Source organism: Episyrphus balteatus, chromosome 2 (assembly GCF_945859705.1).
Source record: "Episyrphus balteatus chromosome 2, idEpiBalt1.1, whole genome shotgun sequence".
Taxonomy (NCBI): Eukaryota; Metazoa; Arthropoda; class Insecta; order Diptera; family Syrphidae; genus Episyrphus; species Episyrphus balteatus.
The window spans coordinates 112,848,802-112,865,485 of record NC_079135.1 but is presented as its reverse complement, the minus strand read 5'-3'; the positions used below and the strand labels follow the sequence as shown (position 1 = coordinate 112,865,485).

Genomic DNA, 16,684 nt, shown 5'->3' with positions numbered 1-16,684 from the left:
TTACACATATTAGTCAAAACAGCCTAGCTTTAATAAGCACTGACTTGAAAATTTAAGACAAATAAACATTATTTGTTTTATGACCCTGAACTTTGCAGATAATTTGAATTAATAATTAATACTCTGATCTACCACCAGAGCCTTAAAAACCCACCAATTTTCACAATATTGAAATGGCTTTGTCTTAAAAAAATTTGGTTAGGCTTTTTTTTAGTTAATAGAGTCAGAAAAGCTTCTCTACACCATTGACCTTTAAAAGTGTGTGCACGTTAACAAAATCGTAAAAATTCGCTGATTTCCAAAAAAAAGTTTGGCAATGGCTTCGTCCAAATTTTTTTTACTAACCCTAACAAAAAAAAAAAAAAATTACAGCTAAAAGAGTCAGAAACGCCAGAACAATTCACCTTTTAAACTTTTAAAGCTTATAGCTTTTTAATATTTAAAGTTTTAATCTCTTAAATGTCAATTTTATAGGCACTGCTTACCTTTTTGTCTTAATTTTTGCTCTTATTTCATTTTATAAATAAAATAAATCAAATACTGTTTAAAATGATTTTCTCCACAAAAAGGTGTTTAAGAAATAAAAAAAAAAAAATAAAAATCGTTAGAGTTGCTTTTTAAGCCAAATATTTTTTATACACACAATTTTACCTTAAAAAAAAGTTGATATGACACGAATAAAAAAATAAACTCATTAATCAATTTTAATATTAGATTTTCTTAAATGCTTATTAATACAGTAAAATAGGGAGAAAAAAGGGGTAAATCTCGGAATGAATGTTAGTAGAAATTTTTTTTGCTCAATATCTTCCTTTTGCCATTCTATAACATATCTCAAAAGTCTAGAAAAATCTCATGTCCGCTTGTCGCGATTTCAAGGTCAAATCGCGAAATGGAGATTTTCAAAATTAGCAGAAATAGGCTATGGTACTATATACACATATGATACATGATGTCAAGGTATTTTTTAATGCTGATTCCAAAAAATCTAAAATCAAGACAATCTGACGTCTCTGGAAAAAGTTATACCTGTTTTTCATCTGTCAACTCATATTATTATAACAGTTGCAAACTTACTGCCGAAAAACCCTTAAAAGTTATGGTAGATGAACCAAATTTTGCATGAAGATTTTAGAATCCATCATTATTAAAAACCAAAACAATCCATTACAAAAAATATATATACCTACGAAATAATGGTATTTTTTGATGGAGGGGCAAATTTTAGGATATGCACTAAAGAAGATTCTTGTTCATCTTAGGAATAAGTGCTAATAGGCTAATTTTTTCATTTTAATCTTTGTTTGGATATTCTTTAACTACCCTCAAAAATCTAAAAAAATCTCATGTCCGCAAGTCCTAATTTTCTTGGTTTGAAAATAAGGTGCAGATTTTAAAAAATTAATAAGAAAAGTTTAAATTTTTATATGTATACCAACATAAGCGACATGATTTAAAGGTATTTTTTAACACTTATTCCAACAAAACTCACAAACAAGTCAACCTGACCATCCCTGAAAAGTAATGCACCTTATTCATGTTGATCTGACACAAATATCTGAAGTGTAGTTTTTCAATTTTTTAAAATCTGCACCTTATCTTCAAACCAAGAAAATTAGGACTTGCGGACATGAGATTTTTTTAGATTTTTGAGGGTAGTTAAAGAATATCCAAACAAAGATTAAAATGAAAAAATTAGCCTATTAGCACTTATTCCTAAGATGAACAAGAATCTTCTTTAGTGCATATCCTAAAATTTGCCCCTTCATCAAAAAATACCATTATTTCGTAGGTATATATATTTTTTGTAATGGATTGTTTTGATTTTTAATGATGATGGATTCTAAAATCTTCATGCAAAATTTGGTTCATCTACCATAACTTTTAAGGGTTTTTCGGCAGTAAGTTTGCAACTGTTATAATAATATGAGTTGACAGATGAAAAACAGGTATAACTTTTTCCAGAGACGTCAGATTGTCTTGATTTTAGATTTTTTGGAATCAGCATTAAAAAATACCTTGACATCATGTATCATATGTGTATATAGTACCATAGCCTATTTCGGCTAATTTTGAAAATCTCCATTTCGCGATTTGACCTTGAAATCGCGACAAGCGGACATGAGATTTTTCTAGACTTTTGAGATATGTTATAGAATGGCAAAAGGAAGATATTGAGCAAAAAAAATTTCTACTAACATTCATTCCGAGGTTAAACCCTTATTTGACTGGATTATATCTGTATGAAAATGTTCCTCAAAATCGGTTATATCGCTCAAGAGAAATTGAGAAATAAAAAAGATCGGTTCTATGGTAGAGGTGCTGTTAATAACGATCAAAGTAATTTTTTTCTCATCAGAAATATACCGTCTTATTTGCTTTATTACACACACAAATTTGGTTCAAGATCGTTAGAGGCGCTTTTGAAAAAAGGAAACTTTCTTTATTTTTGTGAATGTTTTAGTCCTAGTAAAATTTCAAATTTTTCTCTTGAAAATTGTTGAGAACTGTTATACCAAGCACTTTATAATCGATGTCCGGACGCATAATTGCTATATAACTTACTTACATTTGGGTTCCTAAACTTCAATACCAAAATTTGCAGTGAGCTCTTACAGTATATTTTAAGATATACATACTTTTACTTTCGCATTTGATACAAAAAAAAAACATAAATTTTGTATCATTTTTGAAGCTAGCAGATAATTATCGCAGATGTTTTGAGTCTCTTTTTATTTCAAATTATGTTAAAAAATTTGAAATGTAAAGAAAATGTTCAACAAAGATCAACAAGCTTGATTAATTCCCGAAGTATAAAAGATTTTGTATTATGATTTTTTAATTTAAAAAAATAGTTACTCATACACCACAGTGACCTTTAAAGTAAAATTGAAAAAGACAAAAATTTTGGAAAAAAAATTATAACTAAACAATTTTTTTTCACGTTATTATGAGAAACTTGTGACCAGTTAAGTAATAATGCATAACTTTTCACCCATTATTTTCAATATTTTCCATTGAGAACACTTGACAAGAATAATATTTTGTTGATAATAAAATAAATAAAAAGTCTTCTTTTGCAATTTTCAATCATTCAGTATCTTTTATGTTTGTATTATATAAGTGTAATGCTTTTTTGTTTTATTTTAAAAAAATTAAAAAAAAATCTTAATATCTATAACTTATTACTAACATACTATTAACTATTAACAGTATGTATTTTCTTCTCATTACTTGGTAATAAAATTGACAATATCAACAAAAACATACATAAGCCAAAAGAAATATAAAATAACATATCACAATTTACATAGATCATTAATCCGAATACACTGCTTCCCGCCGCTGATCCAATTCGTGCAATCATCATAATCAAACTCATTCCCATGCCACTAACATTTGGTGGGAAAAATTCAAAAGCCATTGTACCAACAATGCCGATACAATTGCTTAAGCTCATTAAAACTGTCAAAGTAACAATTGCCCATGGTACACTAATCACAAATTGTAATGCCAAACAACTTAATCCTGGGAAAACGATCAATGCGACTGTAAGACGAAATATAAAACAATTATTTATTATTAATAAAAAAAAAAAATTAATAACATTACTACTTACATAATAATTTTCTCTTTCCAACTGCGTTAATGATGAGTGATAAAAAGAAATAGGTTACAGAAAAGACTGCTCCAATAGTTATAAGGACCTTAAACATCGCTGTGTCTATTACAACTTCTGAAGATACTTCTTCAATTTGTGTTACGTTTACAGACTCATTGGATGCTAAGTGCATTATTTCACAAGTTGAGAGGCCATTTGCAGAATCAGCAATTTGTTGTTTTAATATTGTTGGAAACCTTTAACAGCAAGAATAAGTAGAAAAAATTATAAAAATAACAATTGGTAGCTTTTGATAAAAAAAATTTATAAATGCTATATAGAAGCAAAATATTGAAATACGGAAATCATTTTTTTTTATAATTTCGAATCATGGATGCACTACGCTATCCTTTTAGTTACTAAAATAAAAAAAATTGTTTCTAATAATCTTAACGACTTACATGTTTGAATAAGTAAAATAATACTATTATTCAAAGTTCTAAAAAGGCTAAAATTTTGTATAAGATCTTTTTAACAGAGACAAATAGAGATGACAATAATACGAAAAAACTTATGAAATAATTTTATAATTTTAATACTTCTTTTCAAAATTAAATTTTAATTATTTTATTTATGTCTACGAGTATGCTTTAGCTTTTTTTAAAAACTTCTGGGTTTGGTCTTAGATTCCTAAGAGGAAAATTAAAATATTTTATTTAATAACTTCATATTACAAAGACACCTGTGGCAAAACCATTATAGAAAAATATTGTTTTTCTAAAAAAAGGCTTCAATGGATTTACTTGAAATTTTTAATCGTATTTTTGAAAAATAAGTTTCTTTTTCGAACCTTTATTTATGAACGATATTTGCCATAAAACTGTTTTTTTTTTTCTTTACATCTAATATAAAAAATTGGATACAATGAGTTTCGGAAACTTTAAGCATTGGCAACTAACAGCCAAAAGCATAAAGTTTGAAAAATTTCAAAGTGAACTTTTTTTTGTATTTTCAATGTTCTGAATTTAAAGACGTTTTTAATATTGAAGACGTTTGAATGGATATGGACATTAGGGTGTCCGTTATTTCCCAAAGTGATGTTTTCGGGGGTGACACCCCCCAGATCGAAAGTTTAGGACCTAAATACGGGGAATTCAGCAAAAAATTTTTTTTTGGAGGTCATTAACCCGTGCCTCTAGGGTCATACTTTCCCCATACAAATTTGTATGGGAAATTTTTAACTCATACATACAATTTTTTTTCTCTCGAGTTAAATCATCTTTTTTCAAAATGTTTGTTAATTCTGGTTCGAAAATAGTTCCTTTAAAAGATCACATTTAAAATTTTCCAGTAAAATAATTTTTTAATTTTCGGAAAAAAATAAATTTAAACGTATATAAACGGCAAAAATTTCAAATAAAAATTTTAAAAATTAAATTTTTTGATTTATACACACATTTTTTAATGCAATATTTGAAAATAGTTAAAAACCAATAAAACTGCATTTAAAATTGTGTGATAGGTGGTGTACTCTAAAAAGAATAAAATAAAACGTAAAAGCAAAAACCACGAAAACAGCTAATAATTTCAAAAACCGAAATAAAATATAAAAACATTTTTTAACGGGAAATTTTGAATGTGATCTTTTAAAGTAACTGTTTTCCAACCAGAATGATCAAACATTTTAAAAAAAGATGATTTAACTCGAGAGAAAAAAAAATTTATGTATGAGTTAAAAATTTCCCATACAAATTTGTATGGGGAAAGTATGACCCTAGAGGCACGGGTTAATGACCTCCAAAAAAATTTTTTTTGCTAAATTCCCCGTATTTAGGTCCTAAACTTTCGATCTGGGGGGTGTCACCCCCGAAAACATCACTTTGGGAAATAACGGACACCCTAATGGACATGGACACCAAGATAATGCTATGTAAAAGTCTACTTTGATTTCTTTTTTTAAATTTAACTTGTTTTTTCATATGAACATTTTTTAGTACTATTTGTTATTATTTTTATGATGTTCTTTCTCAAAAAATTTCAAACCAGATTGAAAATTTGTACATTTCCTAAAAGTCCCTGTCAGTCTTATATCTGAGAAAAAAAGCATTCGGGATTAAATTTTGATAATATCGGTTTTTCTTAAATACTTCTTTAGCGGTGGACGCTACTAATTAGTGTTTTTCTACTTGGTATTTTATGATTTTTTCCAAGGGCTATCTTTTTAATATTCGTCAGTAGTAGCAGTTTTTTTCAGACTTTTTCTCTTAAGAAATGATGTTTTCGTACAATATTCTAAATTTGGTGTATTAATTGATATTCTCTGCAAATAACCAGAATAAATATTACATCGTTATTAGTTTTTTTTGCCCAATAATTCAGTTTTTTTTCCGTACTTTTTATGCTAGCTCTTCTGATAGAAAAGATATTTACTCCATTGACAACTTTCTTAAAGGTCTTGTAAGAAATTTCTAAATAATTCCATATGAACTTACCACATATAAGCTCCATGTGAAATAGCACTTATCAAAAACATCATCACACAAATATTCATCGTATGCAGTATTCGACTCTTATTAAACAGTGGAACTGTTTGATTCCATATAAGTTCAAAAGCTCCTTTAACACCATGAACATTTTTTAAACTATCTCCTCTGCCCTCTGAAGCAATACGACGTACCGGATATTCATATTTCGGTTTTCTAGTATTTTTCGAATACATCATTTGAAGTATTCCAATTGCTTTATCATGATTACCGTGAACAAGTACGAATTTCGGAGTTTCAGGCAATATAAAAAGTCCAATCAAAGCAAATGTTCTCATGAAAGAGAAAATTAACATTAACAAACGCCATGATTCGAATTGCAAGCCAAAAACTTCGGTATTAAGTTTTAGTGGTAGAATTCCCATTGCTACAGCTGAGGAGATAAAATAAAAATTAGTTACTTTGATACTTTTTATTTGACGAAATGACTTACCAGGCATAAAAATCATTGCAAGTTGAGAAAACATTGACAACATTGTAACATATTTCGCTCGTGTTTTACTACTGTGAAATTCTCCAACTAAATTAAATATACTTCCTTGACTTGCTGACATAATGAATCCGGTCAAAAATCTCAACACAATAAGCATCCAGATATTGAACGAAAATACTGACATGATACTTGTTATGAAACTTATTGACAAAGTTGTGCGCATCGTCTTGGCTCGTCCCCAAGTATCAGAGAGAAATCCAACAGCATGTGAACTCATAACAACTCCTAGGAATCCTGCTGAAGCTAGATAACCCTTTTCAGCAGTTGTTGAAGGAATATCACGACTTATAAAAGGCATAACTACACTCATACCAGTGATTTCTACAACAGCTGTCATCAAACATATTCCACTAACTAACTGAAGAAAATAATGAAATATCCCAACTTTAGTTTGAGCGAGTGCCTCATCAAATGTGTAAACTTTTTCATTTTGAACTGCGGGAATTGCTTTGTCCTGATTGACCACCAATTCAGGGATTTCTGAAATGAAAAATCTTTTAATTTTGAAATAATTTTGTTTTAGTTTAATAAAAAAAACTTTTTTTTTGTTGATAAAACTCAATAAAATTCAAATACGAGATTTTGACTGTTTCATCGGTTTTATTTCAACTCATGAAAGCTGTTTTATTTTAAGAACCCGAATTCAGGTTAAAATGAACAAAGAACAGCAATATTTTAAAAGTTAATAAATTAAAATCGTTGTTTAATAAACTTTAAAATAAACCGGAAGATGGAATAATCTTATTAAACGATTGAAACAAAACAAAATACAAATATGCAAATATAAAGCTATTGCAAATGTTCATATTTTGATAAGCAAATTGTTTTTTTTTTTTTGATGATTTGAATATGGAATCTTCTTTGATATTTTATTGAACCTATTAAAATTAGAACGCGTTCATCATGATTTGCATGCTGATCGTAATATTAATCCAAGAGCTTTTGAAATTGACGAAATATTTTTTAGAAATCTACAAAGCTATTCCCAAACGTGTTGTAACAATATCCCTGTACTAGAAAGTACTGTTTTAGAAATTCTTTCATCGTTGAATGATGATTGTTCGGTTGGACCAGATGGTGTTCCTCCAATATTATTGAAAAACTGTAGAAACTCGTTATCTAAGCCCCTAACGTATTTGTTTGAACTTTCCCTCAAATCTGGACAATTTCCCATCATTTGGAAATCATCATTTCTAACTCCTATTTTCAAGAAGGGTGATAAGACAGATATAAAGAATTATAGACCTATTTCAAAACTATCGTGCATTCCGAAGATTTTCGAAAAAGTTGTTTGTGAGAGTGTAGCATTTTTCAGCAAGAATCTAGTATGTGAACAACAGCATGGTTTTATGAGGAAAAAATCAACTATTACTAATCTCCTTACCTTTTTATATAAATGTTCAAATGCTTTAGAAAAAGGAAGTGAAGTTGATTGCATATACACTGATTTTTCTAAAGCGTTTGATCAATTAAATCATAAAATTATTTCTTTCAAGCTAAAAGCTTTTGGTTTTCCGCCTTTTTTTATAGCCTGGATAGAATCATACCTTGAGAATAGATCCTATCAAGTTAAATTCAGGAACTGTCTTTCTGACCCCTTTATTGCTCGCTCAGGTGTACCCCAGGGAAGCCATCTGGGTCCATTTCTTTTTATACTTGCTATAAATGATGTAACTTCATGCATTAATTCAAGTGAAATTCTTATATTCGCCGATGATATGAAGATTTTTAAGACAATAAAAAACAACCATGACCGGATTCTTCTACAAGCTGACATTGACAGTTTTAGTGTTTGGTGTGGGAAAAACGGTCTCTCTCTCAACCCAGTCAAATGTCAAACTATTACTTTCTCTCGAAAACGAGTCCCGAATGCCTTCGATTATTGTATATCGCAACACAAGCTCTGTCGAGTATTTAGTTTTAAGGACTTGGGTGTCCAATTCAGTTCAAATTTAGAATTCACCGAACACATTAATTTCATAGTAAACAAAGCGAGCTCAATGCTTGGATTTGTAAAACGCTGGGCAAAGGAGTTTGACGATCCATTTGTCACACTTTCTTTATACAACTGCTACGTTCGACCCCACCTCGAGTACGCTTCCCAAGTATGGAGTCCTTTTTATGAGGTTCATAAGAATCGTATAGAATCAATCCAACATAATTTCATACGCTTTGCTCTGAAGGGTCTACCTTGGACAGATCCTTACAACTTACCACCTTACGATCAGCGGATTCAACTTTTAAACATGCAAACTTTGCAACAAAGGCGTGTCAATAACGATATTATATTCTTTCATCAATTAATTAATGGCCAACTTGACGCTCCTGACTTATTAGGTTGCCTTGGCTTTAACTATCCGGGAGGATCTCACCACCTACGAAGATTTGAACTCTTACATATTGACTTTCATAGAACAAACTATGGTATAAACGAGCCTCTTAACCGAATGAGCAAACTTTATAATTTAAACGATATTGACTTTAATATGAGCAAGATGAAATTAAAAAATTTATTTCGAACCAGTGCTCCACAGACGTGATTGTCAGTTAATGTTTTAATTAGATTTTTAAATTGTAAATATGTTAGTATATCATTTTTAGCTAATATTAATTGTAAATTGTGCATGTGGATAGTATTTAATTGTTTTTGTCCTACTAACTACTAACACATGCACTAATGATGAACCCTCTGATAGTAGTATACAGCTTGCTCTAAGCTGACTACATCAAAGAATCTGAAGTGAAAAAAAAAAAAAAGAGAAAAATTTTTTAATTCTTAAACTTGAATAAATATGTGGATGATTGCAGTTTTTAATTTTTGCTGAGGAAAACAATTTATGAACAAAGTGAAAAATCTGTGTTCTTATGAGAACTGTTATTTAAAAGTCCTTTATTGAACTTTTTTCTTGATTTTGAACTTTTTAGTAAATTTATCTATTTTTCATTTTTAAAGTTTTTTGTTTTTATATTAAGACATTATTTAATGTTGCCCAGAGTATTAAAAATCAGTTTTTTAATGCATTTGTTTTCGATTAAAAATTAAAAAAAAATATTTATTAAAAATAAATAATTTTCTGGGTTGAGAAAAAAATCCAATGCAAAATGTAAGCATTAAATATTTTGTCAAATTTGTTACAATTTTGACTATTTGGCCTTACATTTTGTTCATTATTAATAGTTTAAATAGCTAATGTATGGTTAAACAGTGGATTTGTGAAGTTGACACCCCCAAGTTAATTTTTGTTTTTTAAACTGCCTGGTTCGATTGCCCAAGCTTAGCCCAGTATAGCCCAGTATTTTTTTCGTTAGCCCGACCCATAATTCTAAAATTATAATCCAATTATTTTTTTTCACCTCAATAATTACAAAAAAAACAAATTTTTATTCATTCAGTGTAAAAATTGTTGGTCCAACTTTTTTTTCTTTATTCCACTATTTTTACTTGCGATATAGGTACTATAGGGCAAGTTTAGGATTCGTAAAAAAAATCGAACTCGAGATAACAATTTTACATGACATTACGATGATGGAGAATGCCAAAAAAGTGGGTCCGGCAATTCTGTCTGTCTGTCTGTGTGTCTGTCTCTATCTGGAGCTGCAGCCTAAACGAGTGAAGTGATTCTCTTCAAACTTGGTAGTTAGCAGTTTTTGGTGATTCCCTAGTGGGGAAATTGAAATTTTTTTTTTATGACCAAAACTAACGGTACCTGCCATATAATTTTGAAAAAATAGTGGAATAAGGAAAAAAAAGTTGGGCTATCCAGAGCTAACGTTGTGCAAACGAACCACAGTACAAAAACAAATAAATTGCACGACTGGGGTCGCACGTACTTGCTCTTATGCTTAAAGTAACTATAATGTTAAAGCTTTTTATTCAAGAAATTTAAAATTTGATATTTTGAAGAAATTTCATAAGTAGTATAAAAAACTTAAATCTGTTTTTATAATTAATAAAACTCCATTTTAAATTATCTTAAAAAAAAAAACAAATATGCCATTTTATTTCTTGTATAAAAAGGTATTTTTAGAAAAAAAATTTCGAAAATTGTATGAGCCATTTTTTAAAAAAATAATTTTTTATGTATAAACATTTTTTAACATTTTTCAAAAAAAAAGTTGGTATGCCATTTTGAAGAAATAAATAATTTACACATAAAAACTAAATTTCAAAATTTTTCATTGATCCGTTTTCAAAAAATTGATTTTTCAAAAAAAATTTTGAAATATTTTTTAAAAATCCAAAAATGTGTTTTTTGAAAATTTTCTAAATTCTTAATATTATCTTTACTTACACAGGTTTGTATAAAAATTTTCATTTAAATCGGGTTAATGTTTTACGAGATATTCAGAAACGAAAAAAACCGTTCTATGACAGGTACCATTAATAACGGTACAAAAAATATTTTTTTTATTTTAAAAGTTGGCTCTTATGTGTAGTACTACACACAAAAATTTAAATCAAAATCGTTAGAGCCGTTTTTGAAAAAAATTAACTTTTCTATTTCCGTTATATGGCAAGTACCGTTAGTTTTGGTCATAAAAAAAAAAATTCAATTTCCCCTCTAGGGAATCACCAAAAACTGCTAACTACCAAGTTTGAAGAAAATCACTTCACTCGTTTAGGCTGCAGCTCCAGATAGAGACAGACAGACAGACAGACAGACAGACAGACAGACAGACAGACAGACAGACAGACAGACAGACAGACAGAATTGCCGGACCCACTTTTTTGGCATTCTCCATCATCGTAATGTCATGTAAAATTGTTATCTCGAGTTCGATTTTTTTTACGAATCCTAAACTTGCCCTATAGAACCTATATCGCAAGTAAAAAATTTTAAACTGAATAAAAAAAATTTTTTTTTGTGATTTTTGAGTTGAAGAAAAAAAATATGATTCCGTTATAATTTTAGAACTAATATTGGGCTAGAGAAAAAAATCTTGGTGTGTCCGTGGGCAATCGAACCAGGCAGGTTTGAAAAAAAGTTGCTTTTGGGGGTGCCAACATCACATAGTTCAAATTGTAAGAAATACGACGAAATCAAAAAAGAAATATATATAATGCACTTATTTTAAATTGAATGTTTTTTTTTTAGTTTAGAAAATTTTTTATTTGCAATAACATTTTTTTTAATGAAAATTATTTTTATTTGCAATAAAAATTTTATTTTCAATGCAAATATTTTTCAGTTGCAATACCTAATATTATTTTTTAATTTTTAAAATTGCAACACCTAAATATTTTTGTTTGCCTCACGAGTACGACAAAAGGGCATTTTGAATTAGTTTTTTTTTTAAATATGTATTTTTTTTTAAACTATAAGGGTTGAGTAAAGTCTTCAAAATTTGTGATTTTCATTTTTTGGCATTTGGCAGTCAGCTGTTTAGTAAAATGAAATTTCATCAGTAAAATTTATAAAATGAATTTTTGCATACACAAAATGCATTGATTCTTTTTAAAAAAATTAGTGGAAATATGTTTTCAATTTATTTCATCAAAATTTTCCACAAAATCTAAGATTAAAGTATTCAAAATACAAAAACAAATTTTTTACTGATGGATTTTACTGATAGCTATAACTGAGCCCTTAGTAAAACTATGCATTTTTATAAAATTCAGAAAATCTGTCAAATATGCCCCACCTTAACTTAAAAGTTTTTTAGTAAAAAAATATTAAATTGGAGGTCAAAAGTCCTTCAGATTACGACATTATTAACATTATTTAAGTAACCAGCATACAAAATTACAGGCTTTGTTTAGACAAAAGGACATATTTTTGTTTTAAATGTTGGAGTTGTAGTCCACTTAAAAATAAAATGCACGACTGGGTCGCACGTACTTGCTGATGTTGTTCAAAGTATCTTTATCTTAAATATCTTTTGGAAATCTTAGGTTTTTTAAGTGTCGAGAAAAAAAAAACATCGAAAGTTAAAAAATCAATTAATTTTTTTTCCCACAACTTTTTTTTAAACTTTTTTTACATTTTACACTTCAAAATAATATCTGTAAATTTTAAATAAAATTGGCTTATGCTTTGATAAAATACCTTAAACCTTAAAAAATATGTCAATTTTTGAAAAACGGCAACGCCATATTTTCGTTCTCCGCATTTTTTGAGAAAAACTAAAAACGCAGATTTGTTAGAATCAATAAGACTATTACGCACACCAAATTTAATCAAAATCGTTAGAGTCGTTTTCGAGAAAATTGCAATACCTCGAAAACGTTATATGGGAGATATGCGTTAAAAAGGAGATTTAAAAAAAAATAAAAAAAATGGACCTAGGAAATTACACAAAAATCATCTGTACCAAGTTTCAAGCAAATCCATCCATCTAGCTCGATGTACAGATGGACGCACAGACGCACAGACCGACGGACGGCATGACGAAAACCACTTTTTTGATCTTTTCCATTATCGTAATGTTGGTTTGATTAAAACCTCGAATTTTTTTTCTACACGAAACCAATACTTGCCCTATAGAGCAACTAAAAATATTCGTTACATAATTCTCAAAAATTAAAACATTTCATTTTGATTGTTACTGATTTCTTAGAAGAATGCATATAGTCTTATAATATGTTCATTCGACATATTCATAAATTTTATTACAACTTAAGCCAGTTATTAACAAAACCAAATAAGCAAACATCATTTGACTCGATTTGAAAGTATTGTTGTTTTATTTTTTCTAAACAAACAAGAAGTTATTTTCACATCAAATATGTCAAAGACAAACGCATTACACTCAGGCTAGACTAATCACTATTATCAATGATCACAACATAACAAACAAGTTAGTAGTGATACAAGAATTGGTGTATCAATCTATTTCACTCAGAGCTTTGTCCACCTTTTATTTTAATAGAAAATATTTTAATTTACTGGCTATTTTTATTTGGTAGTCAAAAATGCAAATTAAGATGCAACACAAAAAGAAAACAAAAGAAATTTTAGTCGAATGCAATGTAAACAAAAACAATGAAATAGAAACAACACACACGCACAAACCTTGTGATTCTTCAAATCCATGGTTAGTTGGCATTTTTTTTTTTCGAAATTTTATAGAAATCTTTAAATTCAACTAAATTAAATTGGAATAACGAATATTAAAAACAAAAATGTTTTATACTAATCGCACTCCTGAATTAAAAGAATTTAACAAATAAAATAAAATAAGGTATAAAAAAAACCAAGATTCCGTACAAACTTAAACTAAACTACATTAAATAAGATGCCTGTTTAAACTGGCTATCAAACTTCTGAATTCATTGAATAGGATTGGTAGAAGAAAAAAAGAAAACAAAAATAAGTTGTTCCATGTGTAGTAGGTAGGTATACAGTGGCTCAGTTAATGCAAAATGTACGGTAGAAAATATTAAATGTACTGAATTGGGTCGCATGAAGTTGCATTTATAGTTCATATTATTGGGAATAGAATTTCATAAAAAAAAAAGTAAATGTAAGATTTAGGTGCAGTGAATTAAGGTATAGAGGAAATAAGTTAGAATGGACTTTATTTCCATTGCATATTGTAAATAATTTAAAATTTTACCATGTTCTGTATTCGACTTTATTTCCACAAACTAAACATAAGAAAATAGTTATAATTATGTAGATAGTCCATTTTAACCAATGAAATTTTGGTAATCGACTTTATTTGCCAAATCAAAAAGATTTTTTTGGACTTGGCGGGTTTTAAAAGCAACTTTGTTGCACCGCTTATGGTGCAACAAAGTTGTGGCAAATAAGTTCTTTCTTCAGAAATAAAATAAATATTTTTTAAACCGTTATTAACGGTAGAGGTACCTGTCATAAAATCGCTTTCTTGATTTCTGATTTTCTCATAAGCAACTTAACCGATTTCAAAGTAAATTTGTGTTCGAAACATTTTTGTAATTTTAATTTAAAAATTAAGAAACATTTTCAAAAATATGAATTTTGGGATTTGTAGGGAATATTAAAAAAAAAATTTTTAACCCTAAAAACCTAACCTTATTTTGTAGTACGTTTAAGCTAACCATTCGTCGAAACGACGAAGTTATTTTAAACCGCGCTGTTAAGAAAAAGTTATTAACTAATTTCTGTGAAGTTAAATAATTCATGTTAAGTAGTTATTTTTTTAACAGAAAAAGTAAAAAAAGTATTTTTTTTACACACGGATTACACGAATTAAAAATGCAATCGGAAGCTCCTTTTTCCGAAAAATCAGAAAAAATAAAATTGGTGTTCGTCAAATCGACGAAGGTTAGCTTTCTAGGGTTAAGAATCAATATTTTCAGAAGAGGTTGCTGATTTTTCTTTAATTTATCATTTACGAAATTTTTTTTGGAAAAGTTTTGAAAACTTTGATACACAAAAAATTATTTTTTTTTAAAATTAAGGCCTATTTCTGTGAAGAAAATTTACAAATCACGAAAGTTGAAACCGGTGTTCCACAATGTTAGTAGGTGTAAAGGGTGTCCCAAAAGTCAACGTCGAAACGAAAACGCACGGAGAAAAATGAATCTAGTATTTTATACTCCATATGACTAGTAAGGTAATTAAAGTAAAAAGCCCTAGATTTTAAGTAAAATTTACCTTACGTATTGAACATTTCTTGGATCCGTAAAGTAATTTTTACAAGAAAGTTATGGTGAACAAATTATAGTAGTATATACCTTACGAGTAGCAATATTTTCTTTACGTAGAGTCAAATATACCTTCAACCAAAAAAGTGTATGAATCTTTTCACTTTAAGATTCTAGTAAAACATATTTACAAATTTAACTATTCTATGAATAAGTTTTACCTTACACTTAAGTAATAATAATACTGAATTCTAGGAAATTTCCCCAATAGAGATCAGTACCCTCGATACATAGAAAAAACTCTTAAAGCTATCATTGAAAAGTGCGCCATTTTTTCTCCATTTGTGTTTGATTTTGATTTTTTGTCAAAACTTTTAGGTGACGAGTGCGGGATAATTACATTAATTCATAAAGAATTCGCAAACAATTAGATCAAATAAAGTCAATTTAATTTTTATTGATGATATTTGCCTAAATAAAATTGTATGCATTTATCTTACAAAAATTAATTAAAGTAAAAAGAGGTGATTTTTGTAATTATTGAAAAACATAACAGGGTCATACGTTACTTACTTCTAAATAGCTTTGAGGATTAAGTACGTGTTACTTAGTTATGCTTTTCAATAATTACAAAAATCAACTTTTTTCTTTAGTTTAGTTTATTTCATCAATTTATTTTAGTTTTTGTAAGATAAATGCATACAATTTTATTTAGAAAATATCATCAATAAAAATGAAATTGACTTTACTTGATCCAATCTGTAACTAAATTATATACCTTCCATAGAGAAGTTCAATTTACTTTAAAAATCAGTATTTTTAGCCTTATAGTAAGGTTAAATATGTACCTAACTTTCTAGTAATTTCTATTAGAAATTCATACAAAAAAAGGCTTTACTGTAAAGTTAATCATAAGCTATAAATTTACTAGAAAAGTAAGGTAAATTCCATTTTATTGGGGAGTCATCCCTATTTAAACTTTACATTAAAGTTAAATATACCAGAAATAAGGTGGTTCATACCTTATTTTTTCTCCGTGCGGTTTCAGAACTTTTCAGAATACAAAAACTTAAATAATATGGAAAAATTACCTAATAAAAAAGTCGGATTTCTTAAGAAAAAAAAATTATCTCGGTTATTTATGGAATATTCTCAACAATGTTATACCATTTTGAAAAGAGAATTGAACACACCAACTTTTAAAATAACTTGCCGAAACATGGTAGTGCATTTTTTTACACTACGGTTCATTAAATTAGAGTCATGTAAATTTTTTTTAGTACTTAGTTAGGCAAAAAATAATATTGGCTTTAAAGCTGATGCAGCTGAGTTTAAATTTTTGAATGCATTTGGTAGCAGAGTTATTCAAGGTTCCGTAACAAAAGAAAAAAATGAGAAAAATTAAGATTTGTAGTCACGGAAAACTAATTTTGTACCAGAAAAATTTTATGCAAAGTGAGAAGAAAAACCGTTTG

At 28.4% G+C, this 16,684-nt stretch overlaps 1 protein-coding gene across 2 annotated transcripts; it reads right to left on the bottom strand.

The window, feature by feature from the left end:
* Positions 1 to 3,089: 3,089 nt before the first annotated feature.
* Positions 3,090 to 13,818, bottom strand: LOC129911093 (synaptic vesicle glycoprotein 2C-like). 2 transcript variants are annotated; one of them, XM_055988764.1, is made up of 5 exons: positions 13,651 to 13,818; positions 6,578 to 7,117; positions 6,094 to 6,517; positions 3,620 to 3,858; positions 3,090 to 3,549 (listed from the first exon to the last, which is right to left on the bottom strand). In XM_055988764.1, exons 1-5 carry the CDS (start codon positions 13,682 to 13,684, stop codon positions 3,200 to 3,202), a joined length of 1,587 nt encoding a protein of 528 aa, XP_055844739.1. In that variant the 5' UTR covers positions 13,685 to 13,818; the 3' UTR covers positions 3,090 to 3,199. The 2 variants fall into 2 exon arrangements, with proteins under 2 accessions (XP_055844739.1, XP_055844740.1); XM_055988765.1 differs by having other exon boundaries at positions 3,091 to 3,549; positions 6,578 to 7,131; positions 13,651 to 13,813.
* Between the last annotated feature and the right edge of the window lie 2,866 nt (positions 13,819 to 16,684).

Excerpts from the sequence above, each read along its gene's own strand:
- LOC129911093 (XM_055988764.1), bottom strand. The coding sequence starts at position 13,684 with ATGCCAACTAACCATGGATTTGAAGAATCACAAG. Across the intron at positions 7,118-13,650 it reads TGGATTTGAAGAATCACAAG|AAATCCCTGAATTGGTGGTC; the intron begins GTTTGTGCGTGT and ends TTTTCATTTCAG. Across the intron at positions 3,550-3,619 it reads TGGAAAGAGAAAATTATTAT|TCGCATTGATCGTTTTCCCA; the intron begins GTAAGTAGTAAT and ends TTCGTCTTACAG.